The following is a 15727-nucleotide window of genomic DNA, read 5'->3' as shown; positions in this document are numbered from 1 at the left end:
TTTTAATAATTTCCATGAATTGTGGTGCCCTCAGAACAGATAAATTTTTCAGAGCCTTAAATGAGTTTCTTCGTAAACATAACGTTAACGCGTCGAAACCGGCGACAGTAACTATGCAACACTCTGACGCACTTCAGTAAAAGTACCACTCGTTTTTTCAAAGTTTTTATTGATTTACCTATTTTACATAAATTTCATCCCAATTTCGATACTTTAGTTACCTTCTTAATTTTACCTATCAAAAGAAACCTCATATTTAACAAAAGTAACAATAAATTATTGAGAAAAGCTGACCGTCTAACGACACACACAAATATGTCTTTTCAAATTTATGTTTCAAGTACCGTAAATTGGATGACTGTGATCACTTTTTTGAATATATAAACATTATTTAATAATTTTAAAATGAGCACAAGTATAGGTCCACTCACCACTTCAAAAGTTTAGTAACAATTTTGCTGTTTTTTAAATATGCTGGAAAATTTTCAATCATTAAGGCGTCGTACACAAATTACGTAACGCTTAAAACCTAGATTTCAGACCCCCTCCCCCCCCTATGTAACGATAAGTAACGTTCGATATGACTCCCCCCCCCCTAAAATTACGTAACGCTGGACAACCGGTCCCCCCTCCAAATTTGCAATTTTGAGCAAACATCACAGTTACGTAACGATCTCAACTACCCCCTCCCCCCTATGTAACAATAAGTAACGCAGACTAAACCCCCCCTCCCCCACCCTTCATGCGTTACGTAATTTATGTACGACACCTTTATTTCAATTATTATTTCATTATTTCGGGGTGGCTTCGTTTTGATGAATTTGGAATTGAACTTTGCTTTGCTTTAAGGGGGGACCCTACTCTGGAAAGTTGAAAAATAACGAATTTTTGTGATATTTTTTCGGATGTTTAGAGAAAGGTAAAGTGTTCGGGTATTTTGGCCATTGATTAAGGTATATTAGAAGATGTGTTTTGTTGAACGTGGCTGCAAATATAGTGAGTATTATGCTATTGGCAGCGTTTTCCTCGAAACCATGTTTTTCAACTGGTGGTAAGTTTTTCTCAGCATCTACTGAACCGACTCAGCTGAAACTTTTTATAAGCATGGTAAAATGGATTATCTAACTTGCTACATAGCCGTTTTTTGATAACTGAATTTTTCAAATGTTTGAAGAATTTTTAAATAGTGATTATTGATTTAAAAAAAAATGTTTTACTAAAATGTCCGACATTTGACAATTTTTGGAATTTGCCAAAACGGCTATGTAACAAGTTAGATAATCTATTCTTACAAGCTGTAAAAAAATTCAGTCGAATCGGTTCAGTAGATGCTGAGAAAAACTTACCACCAGTTGAAAAACATGGTTTCGAGAGAAACGCTGACAACAGCGTAATATTCATTATTTTTGTTTCAAGGAACTGCAAAATTATATTTCTAAAAATACCTTAACCAATACTTTACGAACTGATTTCATTTTTGTCTTATGACTTACATTTTAAGTTTAGTAAAGCGAGCAATGTATGTAGTTTTGCGAGGCGAAAATGAACGGGAATAGAATGTGTGACTTTAGGCTTAGAAAAAATTTTCCCCCGTCATTGCGCAATTGCGGGTTCGAGTCCCGTCTGGACGAGGGAAAAAATTTTCTAAGCCTAAAGTCACACCTTCTATTCCCGTTCATCGCCTCGCAAAACTACATACATTGCTCGCTTTACTAAGCTTAATCAATATCCAAAACACTCGAACACATTACTTTACTCTAAACATTTGTAAAAAAAATACGAAAATTTATTATTTTCGACCTTCCAGAGTAGGGTCCCTCGTTAACAAAGCTAAAACACTATATTAGCACGAAATGCATAAATAGTAGCAATGCAGACTTATCTAAACAGTGAAGATTTGACAAATTCCGAGCTCCACAAGCGCTTATAATCTCAAATTAAAAAAAGAGATTAAGTGATCAAAATTCCCTGTCACTTCGGTTTACGATATTAAGCACAAATCTTGATATTTTTCACTCAGACGAAACGGTACCATTTTTAGCTGAATAAAAGAAGCCGTAAACTTTTTATCACAGCTATTATGTTTCTGTCGAGTTTGAAAGTATACACAGATAATTTGTGTGATTTAGTGAATTTGAACTAAATTCTAGACAGCCAGCAGCAAATAAGATGCTCCCACAAATTTCATTTCGCTTTCGGTAATCTGAAATTGCAACATCTATTATCTAGGTGAACTGTTGACGATTGCTGACAGACAAAGTAAACGTGATTGTAACACAGAAGATGTTGATATTTAGTGCGTTCGACAATAAATATTACTGGTAATTATGTAAATGTGTATAAATTTTCAATGGCTTGTTTCTGTATCCAGCCTTTGCAGTCCATCTCTGCTATTCCGTTTCTGCGATTGATAATGCTGGTAAACACAGATTTCGCCTTTTAAAGTTAAAATTAAAAAATCTCTGTTTTCCCGTAAGCTGACGTAGAAACGTCGAACCCGGCGATCATTTACTGTGCGGCACTTTGACGCACTTTTGCATAGACTAGGGTAGACCTTAGAATGATTAAAACGCTATAATTTTTCTAGAGCAACTATTTTAGCATTAGGACTTTTTCCAATTTTGCCGATCAGTAGAATGGGGGACAAAAATGAAAGATAAAAATTTGCTTTCATTGATGAATTTGATGAAGCTGGTCTCTTCAAATACGATGGAACTTTCCTTCAACTCAGAAAATGCAGAGCTTTAAAAAAATCGAAAATAAAAAATATACCAATTGTTCTACTTTGACATAATTGTTCAATTTTGACGTTTGAAAATCATTGCCTTTGCCTTTCGGATTTCCCGCAACACTTCTGACTTTGACATCGATTGTGACAGTAACTTTGACAGTGAAGTAACAGATAGTTCGATGCATTTTGTTTTGCTTTTGGAAAAAATTGTGGCAGACAGGTGATTTTTCATTGCAACATTACCAATTAGAGTAAAAACTGTAGAGAAAATGCAGGCAGGATTTCCGAAAGCTGATATCAACACTCTTCCAAAAGTAGATTTTTTCATGGTCCAGGAGTTTTTATCGACCAACGATAAATTTCGAGATGCTCACAAACGTGGAAAAATTGAAAGGTACACTCATCAACGTGGCTCACGGTTCTCAAAGCAATACTACATATTTTTATCTAATGTCTAGGTCCAGTAATCCCGATTATCTCAACTCTGCTATCGGCAAAGTTCAGTACAAAATTAATAATGGTGTGTATACCGTTACAGCTCGAGTTGTTCCTGAGCATAAAGTTACAAAAAAACAATACACCGTAGTTGCAATTATCGATACTCAGCTCGATGAGATTCAAGACGTTTATTGCGAAAGCGAGAACGATGGCTGCAAAGCAGCAGCTGGTGGATGTAAGCATGCAATAGCATTCTTATGTTTCCTCTACGAGAAGTATTCGTCCCCGTCTCCAACGGATGGCACTCGTTTGTGGAAAGTGCCACAATTATCGCGGGTCAATGAGAACCTTGATAATTTTGATATCAGCAAGTATTCTAAGTCGGGTATTAAAAGAAAAAGCGAAAACGTAAGTGGAAGATTCGTCCAGGCGCTGTTAGAAAAGTATCCTAAAAAGCATACAAACACTGTCTTAAAATATATTAAACCAACTTCTCAAAGTGATCGTTGTTCGATGCATTACCTAATGTTGGAATACAAAAGGTCTCAAGGTATTTCCGATTGGAAGAAGTTCATTTCTTATTGCAAAAGGTCTATGACAGTACAAGCTTGTACTACAAATAAGATCAACACTAGGGGACAAGATTCTTCATTATGGTATAACTTAAAATTTTGTAAAATTACTGCATCAAAAGTGTATGAGTTGTCTCGATGTGGAATGTCTGACGGATCGTTGGTTAGAAGCGTTTTAGGACAGAGTAGTAAAACATCAGAAGCAATGAAACGAGGGCTTAATCTAGAAAGTAAGGTTATCGAAGTAATTAAGAAATATTATAAAAATGTGAAGCGATGTGGACTTTTCCTTCATCCGCGATATCCATCAATGCAACTACTGTGTTTGAAATAAAATGCCCGTTTAAGGAAGACAACATAAAGTATTACATTGATGAAGATGGAAAGCTCAAGCATAAAGTAAATTGCCAAATTCATTTGCAAATGATAATGACACACAGAACAAATGGTGTTTTAGTTTTTGTTGGACCAGGTTTTGAAAATAGTAGACATCCTGAACAATTTGTAGAATTTTACGACGTAGATTTTAATAACGACTATATTACTAACATCATGAAAACTAGTTATAAATTTTGGCAAGAGAACATTTTTCCCGAACTTTATGAAACCTTTGAGAGATATACTATGTTGCATAAATACTGTAAATAAACTTGTAGTGATTAAAGATTTAATTAATGATTAAATGATTTAATCGTTATTCATATCTGATATGGTCGTTCTTACTTTAATCATCTTGTATTGCATATTCAATAATCCAAATTATTACATAGTAACAGTATTACACATCCTATCATGAAATGTCGAAGATAGAACGGCGAATTGTATGTAAAATTACAATAAATACTTTGCAGTTTTTAGTTATCTTGAGTAACTAGTATTTCAAAACGTATATTGCTAACATAATCCACTACAAGTAAAATCTATTTCACCCTATCAGCTTGCCTTGCATGTTAACTGATCCACCTATGATTGTAACAATATCATCAACCTTATCAAACAACGTTGAAGGTAGTTCTGCATGTGGAGCGCATATTTTAAACTCCCTAAATCTTCTTATAAGGCGCTCAACGTGTATCCTGACACTCGCGATCTCTTTTGCTAACATTGAATCATCTCTAGATAACGGTTCATCATTAGATACACTGGGTGGTCTTATAAGAACTCCTCCAGAGTTGGCAACATCTGATGCCACATTTTTAAAACCGCGATCCGCAAGTACTCCTGCACCGGGCTGAATCATTTTCAAATATCCAGAACGTCGAACGATTTTTTGGTCACTCGCACGTCCAGGAAACGCTCTAGATAAAAATGTAACCAAACCACAAGGAGTACAAGATATCAAAAACTTCAACGTATTGCATGATTTATACGATGAGTAAGTTATTGATTGTAAAACAGGATCGAACGGTTTTTCAATTTGCACTTCAAAGCAGTCGATAATGCTTTGAACGCTAGAATTTTTGTTCAGAAAAGAAACTGGTAAAAATTTTTTAATCTCGCTGGCTGAAGGCCAGAAAATTATTTCGTTCATTTCTTTGGCGATTTTAGGAACACAGTCATTAAAAATTTGCCCAACGCGCGCGCAGTGTCACTCAAAATCTCATATGATTCATTCAATCTTATTTTTCGAAAAACTAACATTATATCTCTCTTACTTATGCCAGTAGTGACTGATAACGCATCTAAAATGAAAAGGTTTTCGTTTGAAATGCCTAAATAATTGGTAGATTTTGTCCTAACAAACGTTTCAATTTGACAAAAAACTTCTTTAAAAGAAACTTCAGCTTTAAACTCATTTAAGCTGTCTGCGCTAGGCAAATACTCGCTTTCACAGGATTTTTCACTTGACTGCACAGTGGATCCAGCTGAACTTTGGACATCTAAATATGGTGGAAGAGTTTTGGATGAGGTTTAATGAAATTTCGTCTGTGTTGCTTTAGTTTCCGTCAAAATGGCACATTGCACAGATACGGACGCTTGAAGCAAAGCCTCTGTTGCAACACTTCGATCAACCAAGCCCTGCTTGCAGATTCGCTGATCGTGAGGTTCGACGTTTTCCTTGGAACTGATCTCGTTTAACTTGGATCCTGTATTTTTAACCATTAAATATGATCACATACGGTTTTGATAACGCTAAGGTTAACCTACGTTTTGGGGGCTGTGAATAGTCAAACGGTTCAATATTGGCTGTAGACCTATCGAGAGATTTGCTATTATTTGCCGTGCATTCAAGACTTGAGACTGCTGATTCATCATATGCAAGTGGATCATTTTCTCTGTCCAAGTACGAATATCTGACGCCGCAAGATTCAACCGGCAAGTTTTTGTGAGGCAGAATGTCTGGATACAATTGAAAACGTTGTTTTATTTTCGCTGGTTTCACAATAACGCTTCGATAATCACCCGGCTAGAAAATAAAAGAAGATTCTGTGGTTTTACTATATTCTACTATATGTTTCAAAATTGAAAGCACCTACCTCAAAATGATTATCACAAACAAACATTCTTCTGGTTTTCATTAGCTTTGGCATGGGATTTTCGACGCATCGCCATTCTTCGGAACCGGGAAAAAATGTATATCCGGTGATAGTTTTTTTGTCCGCTTGCAGCATACTACTGCACAGGTCATTTTTCGACTTTTAACACTATTCTTCCACCAATGTAAACATGAAAAAGTTTCGGTAACATCAACATAAAGAAAAATAGACAGCAACAACAACGATGGTTGCTTGGTTTGCTTTTGAACAATTTTTCGATTTCCGATATTTTCACTGTGCAGGGTTGCCGTGAAATTGTGTTGAATTTTTGTAATATTTAAAAAATTGAAACTCGTTTTTTTTTTCGCAAATAACCCTTGAAAACATGAAATTAAAAATGCCTCATGTATTTATTAGACACGCTTTATCACTTAAGACCAAAAACAGAATAGGGCTTTAGTACCCTATTGAGAAAAAACAATCAGGTTCTATTCAAATATTAGAACTTTGAGGCAAAGAAAGCTTTTGAGCTGGAGATATTCAAAGAATTTGGATAATTTAAGCTTAGGCTTAGCCATGCATGCCGATTTATTTCCGTTTTTAGACAGGAAAACTTATCTGCATATTTAAATGATCGACCTTCCAACGCTTTTTTCGCAGGGTGACTACATATGGATCGAGCCCGTGTCCGGACGCGAATTCGATGTGGCCATCGGGGCCCGGGTCATTTCGGCCGAGGGCCGACGTATCCAGGTCCGCGATGACGATGGGAACGAATTATGGCTCACACCGGAACGTCGCATCAAAGCCATGCACGCTTCGTCCGTGCAGGGCGTCGAAGACATGATTTCGCTTGGCGATCTGCACGAGGCTGGTATACTGCGGAATTTACTGATCCGGTACAATGATAACTTGATCTATGTGAGTGCTTAATGTTCACTTTGCTCGGACCTGTATTAATTGTTTCTCCACATTTTAGACTTACACCGGATCGATCCTGGTAGCGGTGAACCCATACCAGATTCTTCCCATCTACACCGCCGATCAAATCAAGCTGTACAAGGAACGGAAAATCGGAGAACTGCCGCCGCACATCTTCGCCATCGGGGACAATTCGTACGCTCACATGCGTCGCTACGGTCAGGACCAGTGCATTGTTATTTCCGGCGAATCGGGAGCAGGTAAAACGGAGAGTACGAAGCTGATTCTTCAGTACCTGGCCGCCATCAGTGGGAAGCACTCGTGGATTGAGCAACAAATACTCGAAGCGAATCCGATCCTTGAAGCATTCGGCAACGCGAAAACCGTACGGAACGATAACTCGTCTCGCTTCGGAAAGTACATTGATATTCATTTCAACAGCTCGGGAGTGATCGAAGGCGCCAAGATCGAACAGTATCTGCTTGAAAAATCTCGAATAGTTTCACAGAATGCGGAAGAACGGAATTATCACATTTTCTACTGTTTGTTGGCTGGGCTGACGCACGAGGAAAAGCGAAAGCTAAGCTTAGGGCATGCCTCCGATTATCGCTATCTAACGGGGGGAGGGTGTATCAAGTGTGACGGAAGAAATGATGCAGCGGAATTTGCCGACATTCGGTCGGCAATGAAGGTGCTGTGTTTTTCGGATCATGAAATTTGGGAAATTCTCAAGCTGCTGGCAGCACTTCTGCACACCGGTAACATCAAGTACCGAGCGACGGTTATTGATAACTTGGACGCAACGGAAATTCCGGAGCATATCAATGTGGAAAGAGTTGCTCGTTTGCTGGAAGTTCCATTACAGCCTTTTATTGATGCACTCACGCGGAAGACACTTTTCGCCCATGGCGAAACGGTAGTTTCAACACTATCGCGGGACCAATCGATGGACGTACGTGACGCCTTCGTGAAAGGCATCTATGGACGGTTGTTTGTGCTGATTGTGAAAAAAATTAACCAGGCTATCTACAAACCGAAGTCGTCGACCAGAAGCGCAATCGGGGTGTTGGATATTTTCGGTTTCGAGAATTTCGACCACAACAGCTTTGAACAGTTTTGCATTAATTTTGCAAATGAAAATTTGCAGCAGTTCTTTGTGCAACACATCTTCAAACTAGAACAGGAGGAGTACAACCACGAAAGCATCAACTGGCAACACATAGAGTTTGTGGACAATCAGGATGCGTTAGATTTGATCGCTATTAAGCAGCTGAATATCATGGCATTGATCGATGAAGAGTCTAAATTCCCGAAAGGCACAGATCAAACGATGTTGGCGAAATTACACAAAACACACGGCACCCATCGAAACTATCTGAAACCGAAGTCGGACATCAATACCAGTTTCGGATTGAACCACTTCGCCGGAGTGGTGTTCTACGATACACGCGGCTTTCTGGAGAAAAATCGTGACACTTTTAGTGCGGACTTGCTGCAGCTCATCTCAAGCTCTTCCAACCGATTCCTACAGGCGGTGTTCGCCGAGGACATCGGAATGGGAGCGGAAACGCGAAAACGAACACCGACGCTGTCCACTCAGTTCAAGAAGAGTTTGGACTCACTTATGAAGACCCTCAGTCAGTGCCAGCCGTTTTTCATTCGCTGTATCAAACCAAACGAGTTGAAGAAACCGATGATGTTCGATCGGTCGCTGTGCTGTCGGCAGCTGCGGTACTCCGGTATGATGGAAACGATTCGGATTCGTCGCGCTGGGTATCCCATTAGGCATAACTTTAGAGATTTTGTAGAGCGGTACCGATTTCTCATCAATGGAGTTCCACCTGCGCATAGAACCGATTGCCGGATAGCGACGTCGAAAATTTGTGCTACTGTGCTGGGTCGCTCGGATTATCAGTTGGGGCACACGAAGGTCTTTCTAAAGGATGCGCATGATTTGTTTTTGGAACAGGAGCGGGATCGTGTTCTTACGCGTAAGATTTTGATCCTGCAGCGTTCGATTCGTGGCTGGGTGTACCGCAGAAGATTCCTGCGAATGCGACAGGCTGCTGTTACGATTCAGAAGTACTGGAAGGGATACGCACAGCGTCAGCGTTATAAGAAGATGAAGATCGGATACATGCGATTGCAGGCGTTGATTCGTTCGCGAGTGTTGAGCCATCGGTTCCGGCACCTTCGGGGTCATATTGTACGGCTGCAGGCAAGAATTCGAGGATATTTGGTGCGTCGAGAGTACGGCAATAAGCTGTGGGCGGTCATTAAAATTCAGTCTCATGTACGAAGAATGATTGCTGTGAATCGATATCAGAAGTTGAAACTGGAGTATCGAAGGCATCATGAAGCATTGAGACTCAGACGAATGGAGGAGGAAGAGTTGAAGCATCAAGGTAACAAGCGAGCTAAGGAAATTGCGGAGCAGCATTATCGCGATCGGTTGAATGAGATCGAACGGAAAGATATGGAACAAGAAATGGAAGAGCGCCGCCAGGTGGAGGTCAAGAAGAACATCATCAACGATGCTGCGAGGAAAGCTGACGAACCGGTGGATGATAGTAAGCTGGTGGAAGCGATGTTCGACTTCTTGCCGGATTCTAGTAGTGAAGCTCCAACGCCGCATGGCGGTCGTGAAACGTCCGTGTTCAACGATCTGCCGGTTAACCAAGATAACCATGAAGATATTATTGGTCCCATTCATACGATTTCCGAAGACGAAGAGGACCTCTCGGAATTCAAATTCCAGAAATTTGCTGCCACTTATTTTCAAGGCAACATCACTCATTATTATTCTCGAAAGCCTTTGAAACACCCCTTGTTGCCGTTGCACACGCAAGGTGATCAGCTGGCAGCACAAGCTTTGTGGATTACGATCCTAAGATTTACGGGCGACCTTCCTGAGCCACGCTATCACACCATGGATCGAGATAACACATCGGTCATGTCCAAGGTTACGGCCACGCTGGGTCGCAACTTCATCAGAAGTAAGGAGTTTCAGGAAGCGCAAATGATGGGCTTGGATCCGGAGGCGTTTCTGAAACAGAAGCCACGTTCCATCAGACATAAGCTTGTGTCGTTGACTTTGAAACGCAAAAATAAGCTGGGTGAAGATGTACGCAGACGTCTGCAAGATGAAGAATATACTGCCGATAGCTATCAATCGTGGCTAGAATCTCGACCAACGTCAAATCTGGAGAAACTTCACTTCATAATAGGCCATGGAATTTTACGGGCAGAACTGCGAGACGAAATTTACTGTCAAATTTGTAAACAGCTGACGAATAACCCTTCCAAGTCATCGCACGCCAGGGGATGGATTCTGTTATCGCTCTGTGTGGGATGCTTCGCTCCGTCGGAGAAGTTCGTCAATTACCTACGATCATTCATTAGAGAAGGTCCTCCGGGATATGCACCCTATTGTGAGGAACGGCTGAAGCGAACCTTCAACAACGGAACTCGCAATCAGCCTCCGTCCTGGTTGGAACTTCAGGCAACAAAGTCCAAAAAGCCAATCATGCTTCCGATCACTTTCATGGATGGTAACACGAAGACGCTACTGGCGGACTCAGCGACGACAGCTCGTGAATTGTGCAATCAACTATCGGACAAGATCGCTTTGAAGGATCAGTTTGGATTTTCGCTTTACATTGCGCTGTTCGATAAGGTTTCATCGCTTGGCAGTGGTGGGGATCACGTGATGGATGCTATCTCACAGTGTGAACAGTACGCCAAGGAACAGGGTGCCCAGGAAAGAAACGCGCCTTGGCGATTGTTCTTCCGGAAGGAAATTTTCGCCCCCTGGCACAATCCGATCGAAGATCAGGTCGCTACTAATTTGATATACCAGCAGGTTGTCCGGGGTGTTAAGTTTGGAGAGTACCGATGCGACAAGGAGGAAGATTTGGCCATGATCGCCGCTCAGCAGTACTATATCGAGTACAACACGGATATGTCTATGGATCGGCTGTACACGCTGCTGCCGAATTTTATTCCGGATTACTGTTTAACGGGAATCGAGAAGGCGATCGATCGATGGGCTGCACTTGTGTTGCAAGCTTACAAGAAGAGTTACTATTTGAAGGAAAAGGCACTACCGCTGAAGGTGAAGGAAGATGTGGTGGGCTATGCGAAGTACAAATGGCCATTGCTCTTTTCAAGGTTCTATGAAGCGTATAGGTAGAATATTCTAACATTAATAGCATTTTTCAGAACATCTTATGTCAGTTGTTACTTCTTATCCATAGAAATTCGGGACCCAACCTTCCCAAGAATGATGTCATCATAGCTGTCAATTGGACCGGCGTCTATGTGGTGGATGACCAGGAGCAGGTTCTGCTGGAGCTTTCGTTCCCGGAAATCACGGCCGTTTCGAGTCAGAAAACTAACAAAGTCTTTACGCAGACCTTCTCGCTATCCACAGTACGAAACGAGGAATTTACATTCCAAAGCCCCAATGCGGAAGATATCCGAGACCTGGTGGTATACTTTTTGGAGGGGTTGAAGAAACGGTAGGTTTATCCACCGAGAGAGTGGTTGTGATTTGGAATGACAAAACCGGTTTGATTTCAGCTCAAAATATGTGATAGCACTTCAAGATTATAAAGCACCAGGGGAAGGAACAAGCTTCCTATCGTTTTTGAAAGGTGACTTGATCATTTTAGAGGATGAAAGCACTGGAGAATCGGTTTTGAACTCGGGTTGGTGTATAGGTGAGTAGAAAATAACACGTTAGCTTCTAATTTTTTAACAATTGAATGGTGATTGCAGGCTGCTGTGAACGCACCCAGGAGCGAGGAGACTTTCCAGCGGAAATCGTTTACGTTTTACCTACACTGACCAAGCCTCCCCCGGATATCCTGGCGCTGTTTAGTGTAGAAGACGCACATCACGGTAAACGACTCAATTCGATCCACTCGAACGGCGGAACGGAAACTCGAGAACGACCGCACACTCTAGCGGATTATTCACTTGACCACTTTAGACCGCCGCCAAAACGTACGATGTCCAAGGCATTATCAACACTCAGTTCCAAGCGGGGTGGTGACGAACTGTGGCGTTATTCTAGGGAACCCCTCAAACAACCCCTGCTCAAGAAACTGCTAGCAAAGGAAGAACTTGCTGAAGAAGCTTGCCTTGCTTTCATCGCTATCATGAAGTACATGGGCGACTTGCCATCTAAGCGACCCCGTATAGGTAACGAAGTTACCGATCACATATACGACGGCCCGTTGAAGCACGAGATCTTGCGGGACGAAATTTACTGCCAGTTAATGAAACAACTCACCGACAACCGGAACCGCCTCTCGGAGGAACGTGGCTGGGAGCTTATGTGGCTCTCCACTGGGCTGTTTGCGTGTAGTCAACAATTGCTCAAGGAGTTAACGCTCTTCTTGCGAAGTCGCCGCCATCCGATTTCGCAGGATTCACTACATCGTTTGCAGAAAACAATCCGCAATGGTCAACGTAAATATCCACCCCACCAGGTCGAGGTCGAAGCAATTCAGCACAAAACAACACAAATTTTCCACAAAGTCTACTTCCCGGATGATACCGATGAAGCATTCGAAGTGGATTCCTCTACCAGAGCGAAAGATTTCTGCCAAAACATTTCACAGCGACTGAATCTGCGGTCCAGTGAAGGCTTTAGTTTGTTTGTAAAAATAGCCGACAAGGTGATATCAGTGCCAGAAGGAGACTTCTTCTTCGACTTTGTGCGTCATCTGACCGATTGGATCAAGAAGGCGCGACCGACGCGGGACGGTTCGAACCCACAGTTCACCTATCAGGTGTTCTTCATGAAGAAACTGTGGACAAATACGGTACCGGGCAAGGATAAGAACGCAGATTTGATTTTCCACTATCATCAGGAACTGCCGAAACTGTTGCGTGGCTATCACAAGTGCTCGAAGGAGGAAGCGGTGAAGCTGGCTGCCCTGGTGTACAGAGTGCGCTTCGGCGAGAGTAAACAAGAGCTGCAAGCGATACCGTAAGAATCTATCCGAAACACAAATAGTACAACCAATAAATCTGATTTCCATTTGCAGTCAAATGCTTCGCGAACTAGTTCCCTCGGATCTAATCAAACTGCAGACAACAAACGACTGGAAACGATCCATAGTCGCAGCTTACAACCAGGACGCCGGCATGTCTCCGGAGGATGCGAAAATTACGTTCCTCAAAATAGTTTACAGGTAATTGAATTCTCTTCGATCACATGAAGGTTAAGCTTGATGAACATTGTTCTTCGTTAAAGGTGGCCCACGTTCGGTTCCGCCTTCTTCGAGGTGAAACAGACGACAGAACCGAACTACCCGGAAATGCTGCTGATTGCCATCAACAAACATGGTGTCAGTTTAATTCACCCAAGCTCGAAGGTTTGATTCATGCCATATAAATTACCATCCAAATGAATAACCTCCCATCGAATCGATTTCAGGACATCCTGGTAACGCATCCATTCACGCGCATTTCCAACTGGTCCTCTGGCAACACGTACTTCCACATGACGATCGGCAATTTGGTGCGCGGTTCCAAGCTGCTCTGCGAAACGTCGCTCGGCTACAAGATGGACGATCTGTTGACCTCCTACATTTCACTTATGCTGACCAACATGAATAAACAGCGAACAATTAGAATTAAATAGGTTGGCCTTAAACACATTCGATTACTAGTTGCTAGCAATTAAGTAGCACAGCGTAGCACAGCTTTAAGGCAAATTCAGTTTTTCTTTGTTTTTTTTTTTCATCCTAGCAACATGCTTTCAAAAATTTATGTATTTATTTTGTTTGAGCTTCGCTTTTTTTTGTTTTAGCTGGTTGAAAGCATAACGCGTATTTAAGTAGAAATAATAGAACAAATTTGATCATGCTTGCGTAGGACTATTTATGGCGCTGATCTGATATTAAGACACCAAGCCGCTCGCGCGAGGTGCATTCAAGCTAACAGTAGTTTTTACTATAATCTTCACTTCCTAACAGTATTGAATCAATCAAGTAAAAGGAAAGGGACACTCAAGTGTCGAGAACAAACGTATGAGCTAGAGGAGGAGCTAAACAGTTTTGAAATTTTCAATAGTGTGCTGTTATCATTTTTACGTTCAAACGAACCCTTAAAGCCATTTTAGTTTATGTAACTAATTTTATCGAAACCCACAATTTGCACTGTCTAAAGTATGCTTTTATTTATTCGAGCCAATTCCTTATCCTGCTTTCAAATATGTCATTGGTCAGAGTCTAGTTTTTTTTTTTTCGTTGTATAGTTATCCTCAATTCGGAAATCAGTTAAGCAGCAGTTTACAGGACATACCCAGAGTGTTGCTAATATTACTCAATTGCGCCGCGAATGCTTGCATCTTGCCTGAATGAGACGATGCCTGTAGTTGTGATTGTGTCATTGATTGCATGCTTGAAATTACGTAAATGTACCGTAGCGATCCGGCCGGAAATGGCATATGTTGGCGATGCGGTACAACAAGGTGTACGGAATGCTCTACAAAGTTCAATATTTTTGTAGTTTTATTATTATAATGATTACCTTGTTATACATACCTTTATTGCTATTTACTGTAACTGGTCTATTATACAATAAACCCCACATAGAGAAATACAGGTCGCGTTTTGTTTTTCATTGTGAATTGAGTATTGGTTGTTGTTGAGAACACGACTAACCGATAATACGTGCCCCGAAAGCAATCCGTTAAAGTTATTGATTTATAAGTGAAATGAGAGGCCAAACTTGCTTAAAAGTGTACAGTTGTGATCTGTGATGCTTTGTTTAAGTGAGAAAAGTGGAGGTTTTGTGAAAAACACAGTGTTCTATGCGTGGAAGTTATAATTTATCCACGAAATCAAATTGAAAATTGTTAGGCCAGTTAGGTTGCGTGAGTGTGAGTGCCTACTTCGTGCGTCGCGCTAACAAGCGGTTCATTATTAACGTGCGATAATGGAATGCATATGGTGGTGTGAACGAAGAGAACGGCACTTCCTGGAGAGCGGAGAGAATAGCGTTGCGCTGTGCTAGTCGGCGTTTGTTTCGCTGGCATAGGCAGCGTTGCCAGGTCATTTTTTTAAAAATCTGGAAAAGGCAGAATAAAAATCTGGAAAAAATCTGGCAGTCATTTCGTGAGGTGAAAGGTTAGTTTTTCGGATAAAAGTCTTGGGGTACGCAAAATTTGAGGTGACAAAATTGCAAAATTTCGCGCCAAAATTGAAGTGATGACCTTTTTGCGGAACAGAGAAAATAAAATCTGGATAAAATCTGGATCACCCATGAAAAATCTGGATAATTGGACATCAAAGCTGTTTACCTGGATACATGTTCAAAAATCTGGATAATCCAGCTAAATCTTGATACCTGGCAACGCTGGGCATAGGCATAACCAAACTAAAACAGATGAGTATATGTTTTTTGTATCAAACATTTCATGAATGTAAGGCTATGTGTGTAGTGGTTTTTAGCGGGCTTTGGACTTTGGCAGAAGCGTGAATGTGTGATCTGTTGGATGCACGAGGTGTGGTAGCTTTTCGGCTGCGAGTAGGGTTTTTTTGTTTGCGCGACGAGTCTTGAAATGTTTTACT

The 15727-nt window shown here is 41.2% G+C and overlaps 3 protein-coding genes across 8 annotated transcripts in view; 2 read left to right on the top strand and 1 right to left on the bottom strand.

Annotated features, from left to right (window-relative positions):
* Positions 1-14756, top strand: part of LOC129727731 (myosin-VIIa) — a 79713-nt gene extending 64957 nt beyond the window's left edge. For all 6 annotated transcript variants that reach the window (XM_055685839.1, XM_055685837.1, XM_055685840.1 and 3 more), the window contains 8 exons: positions 6879-7139; positions 7198-11327; positions 11396-11659; positions 11721-11860; positions 11919-13137; positions 13196-13342; positions 13405-13525; positions 13588-14756. In XM_055685839.1, the coding sequence (XP_055541814.1) occupies positions 6879-7139; positions 7198-11327; positions 11396-11659; positions 11721-11860; positions 11919-13137; positions 13196-13342; positions 13405-13525; positions 13588-13794 (6489 nt within the window). In that variant the 3' untranslated portion in view covers positions 13795-14756. The remainder of the gene's footprint in view (positions 1-6878; positions 7140-7197; positions 11328-11395; positions 11660-11720; positions 11861-11918; positions 13138-13195; positions 13343-13404; positions 13526-13587) is intronic.
* LOC129727732 (uncharacterized) lies at positions 2952-4169 on the top strand. The gene is made up of 2 exons (XM_055685842.1): positions 2952-3125; positions 3190-4169. Exons 1-2 carry the CDS (start codon positions 3001-3003, stop codon positions 4073-4075), a joined length of 1011 nt encoding a protein of 336 aa, XP_055541817.1. The 5' UTR covers positions 2952-3000; the 3' UTR covers positions 4076-4169.
* Positions 4569-6849, bottom strand: LOC129727733 (uncharacterized). The gene is made up of 3 exons (XM_055685843.1): positions 6219-6849; positions 5890-6148; positions 4569-5828 (listed from the first exon to the last, which is right to left on the bottom strand). Exons 1-3 carry the CDS (start codon positions 6351-6353, stop codon positions 5653-5655), a joined length of 570 nt encoding a protein of 189 aa, XP_055541818.1. The 5' UTR covers positions 6354-6849; the 3' UTR covers positions 4569-5652.
* Positions 14757-15727: the final 971 nt, after the last annotated feature.

Source organism: Wyeomyia smithii, chromosome 3 (genome assembly GCF_029784165.1).
Source record: "Wyeomyia smithii strain HCP4-BCI-WySm-NY-G18 chromosome 3, ASM2978416v1, whole genome shotgun sequence".
In the NCBI taxonomy this organism is placed as follows: domain Eukaryota; kingdom Metazoa; phylum Arthropoda; class Insecta; order Diptera; family Culicidae; genus Wyeomyia; species Wyeomyia smithii.
This window is presented reverse-complemented; position numbering and strand designations above follow the sequence as displayed.

What these genes read in the sequence shown, in the direction of transcription:
- LOC129727732 (XM_055685842.1), top strand. Translation starts at nt 3,001, where the DNA reads ATGCAGGCAGGATTTCCGAAAGCTGATATCAACACTCTTCCAAAAGTA. An exon ending in AAACGTGGAAAAATTGAAAG is followed by an intron (nt 3,126 to 3,189) that starts GTACACTCATCA and finishes TCTAATGTCTAG; the next exon opens with GTCCAGTAATCCCGATTATC.
- LOC129727733 (XM_055685843.1), bottom strand. Translation starts at nt 6,353, where the DNA reads ATGCTGCAAGCGGACAAAAAAACTATCACCGGATATACATTTTTTCCC. An exon ending in TTTGTGATAATCATTTTGAG is followed by an intron (nt 6,149 to 6,218) that starts GTAGGTGCTTTC and finishes TTTATTTTCTAG; the next exon opens with CCGGGTGATTATCGAAGCGT. An exon ending in CTATTCACAGCCCCCAAAAC is followed by an intron (nt 5,829 to 5,889) that starts GTAGGTTAACCT and finishes TTAAAAATACAG; the next exon opens with GATCCAAGTTAAACGAGATC.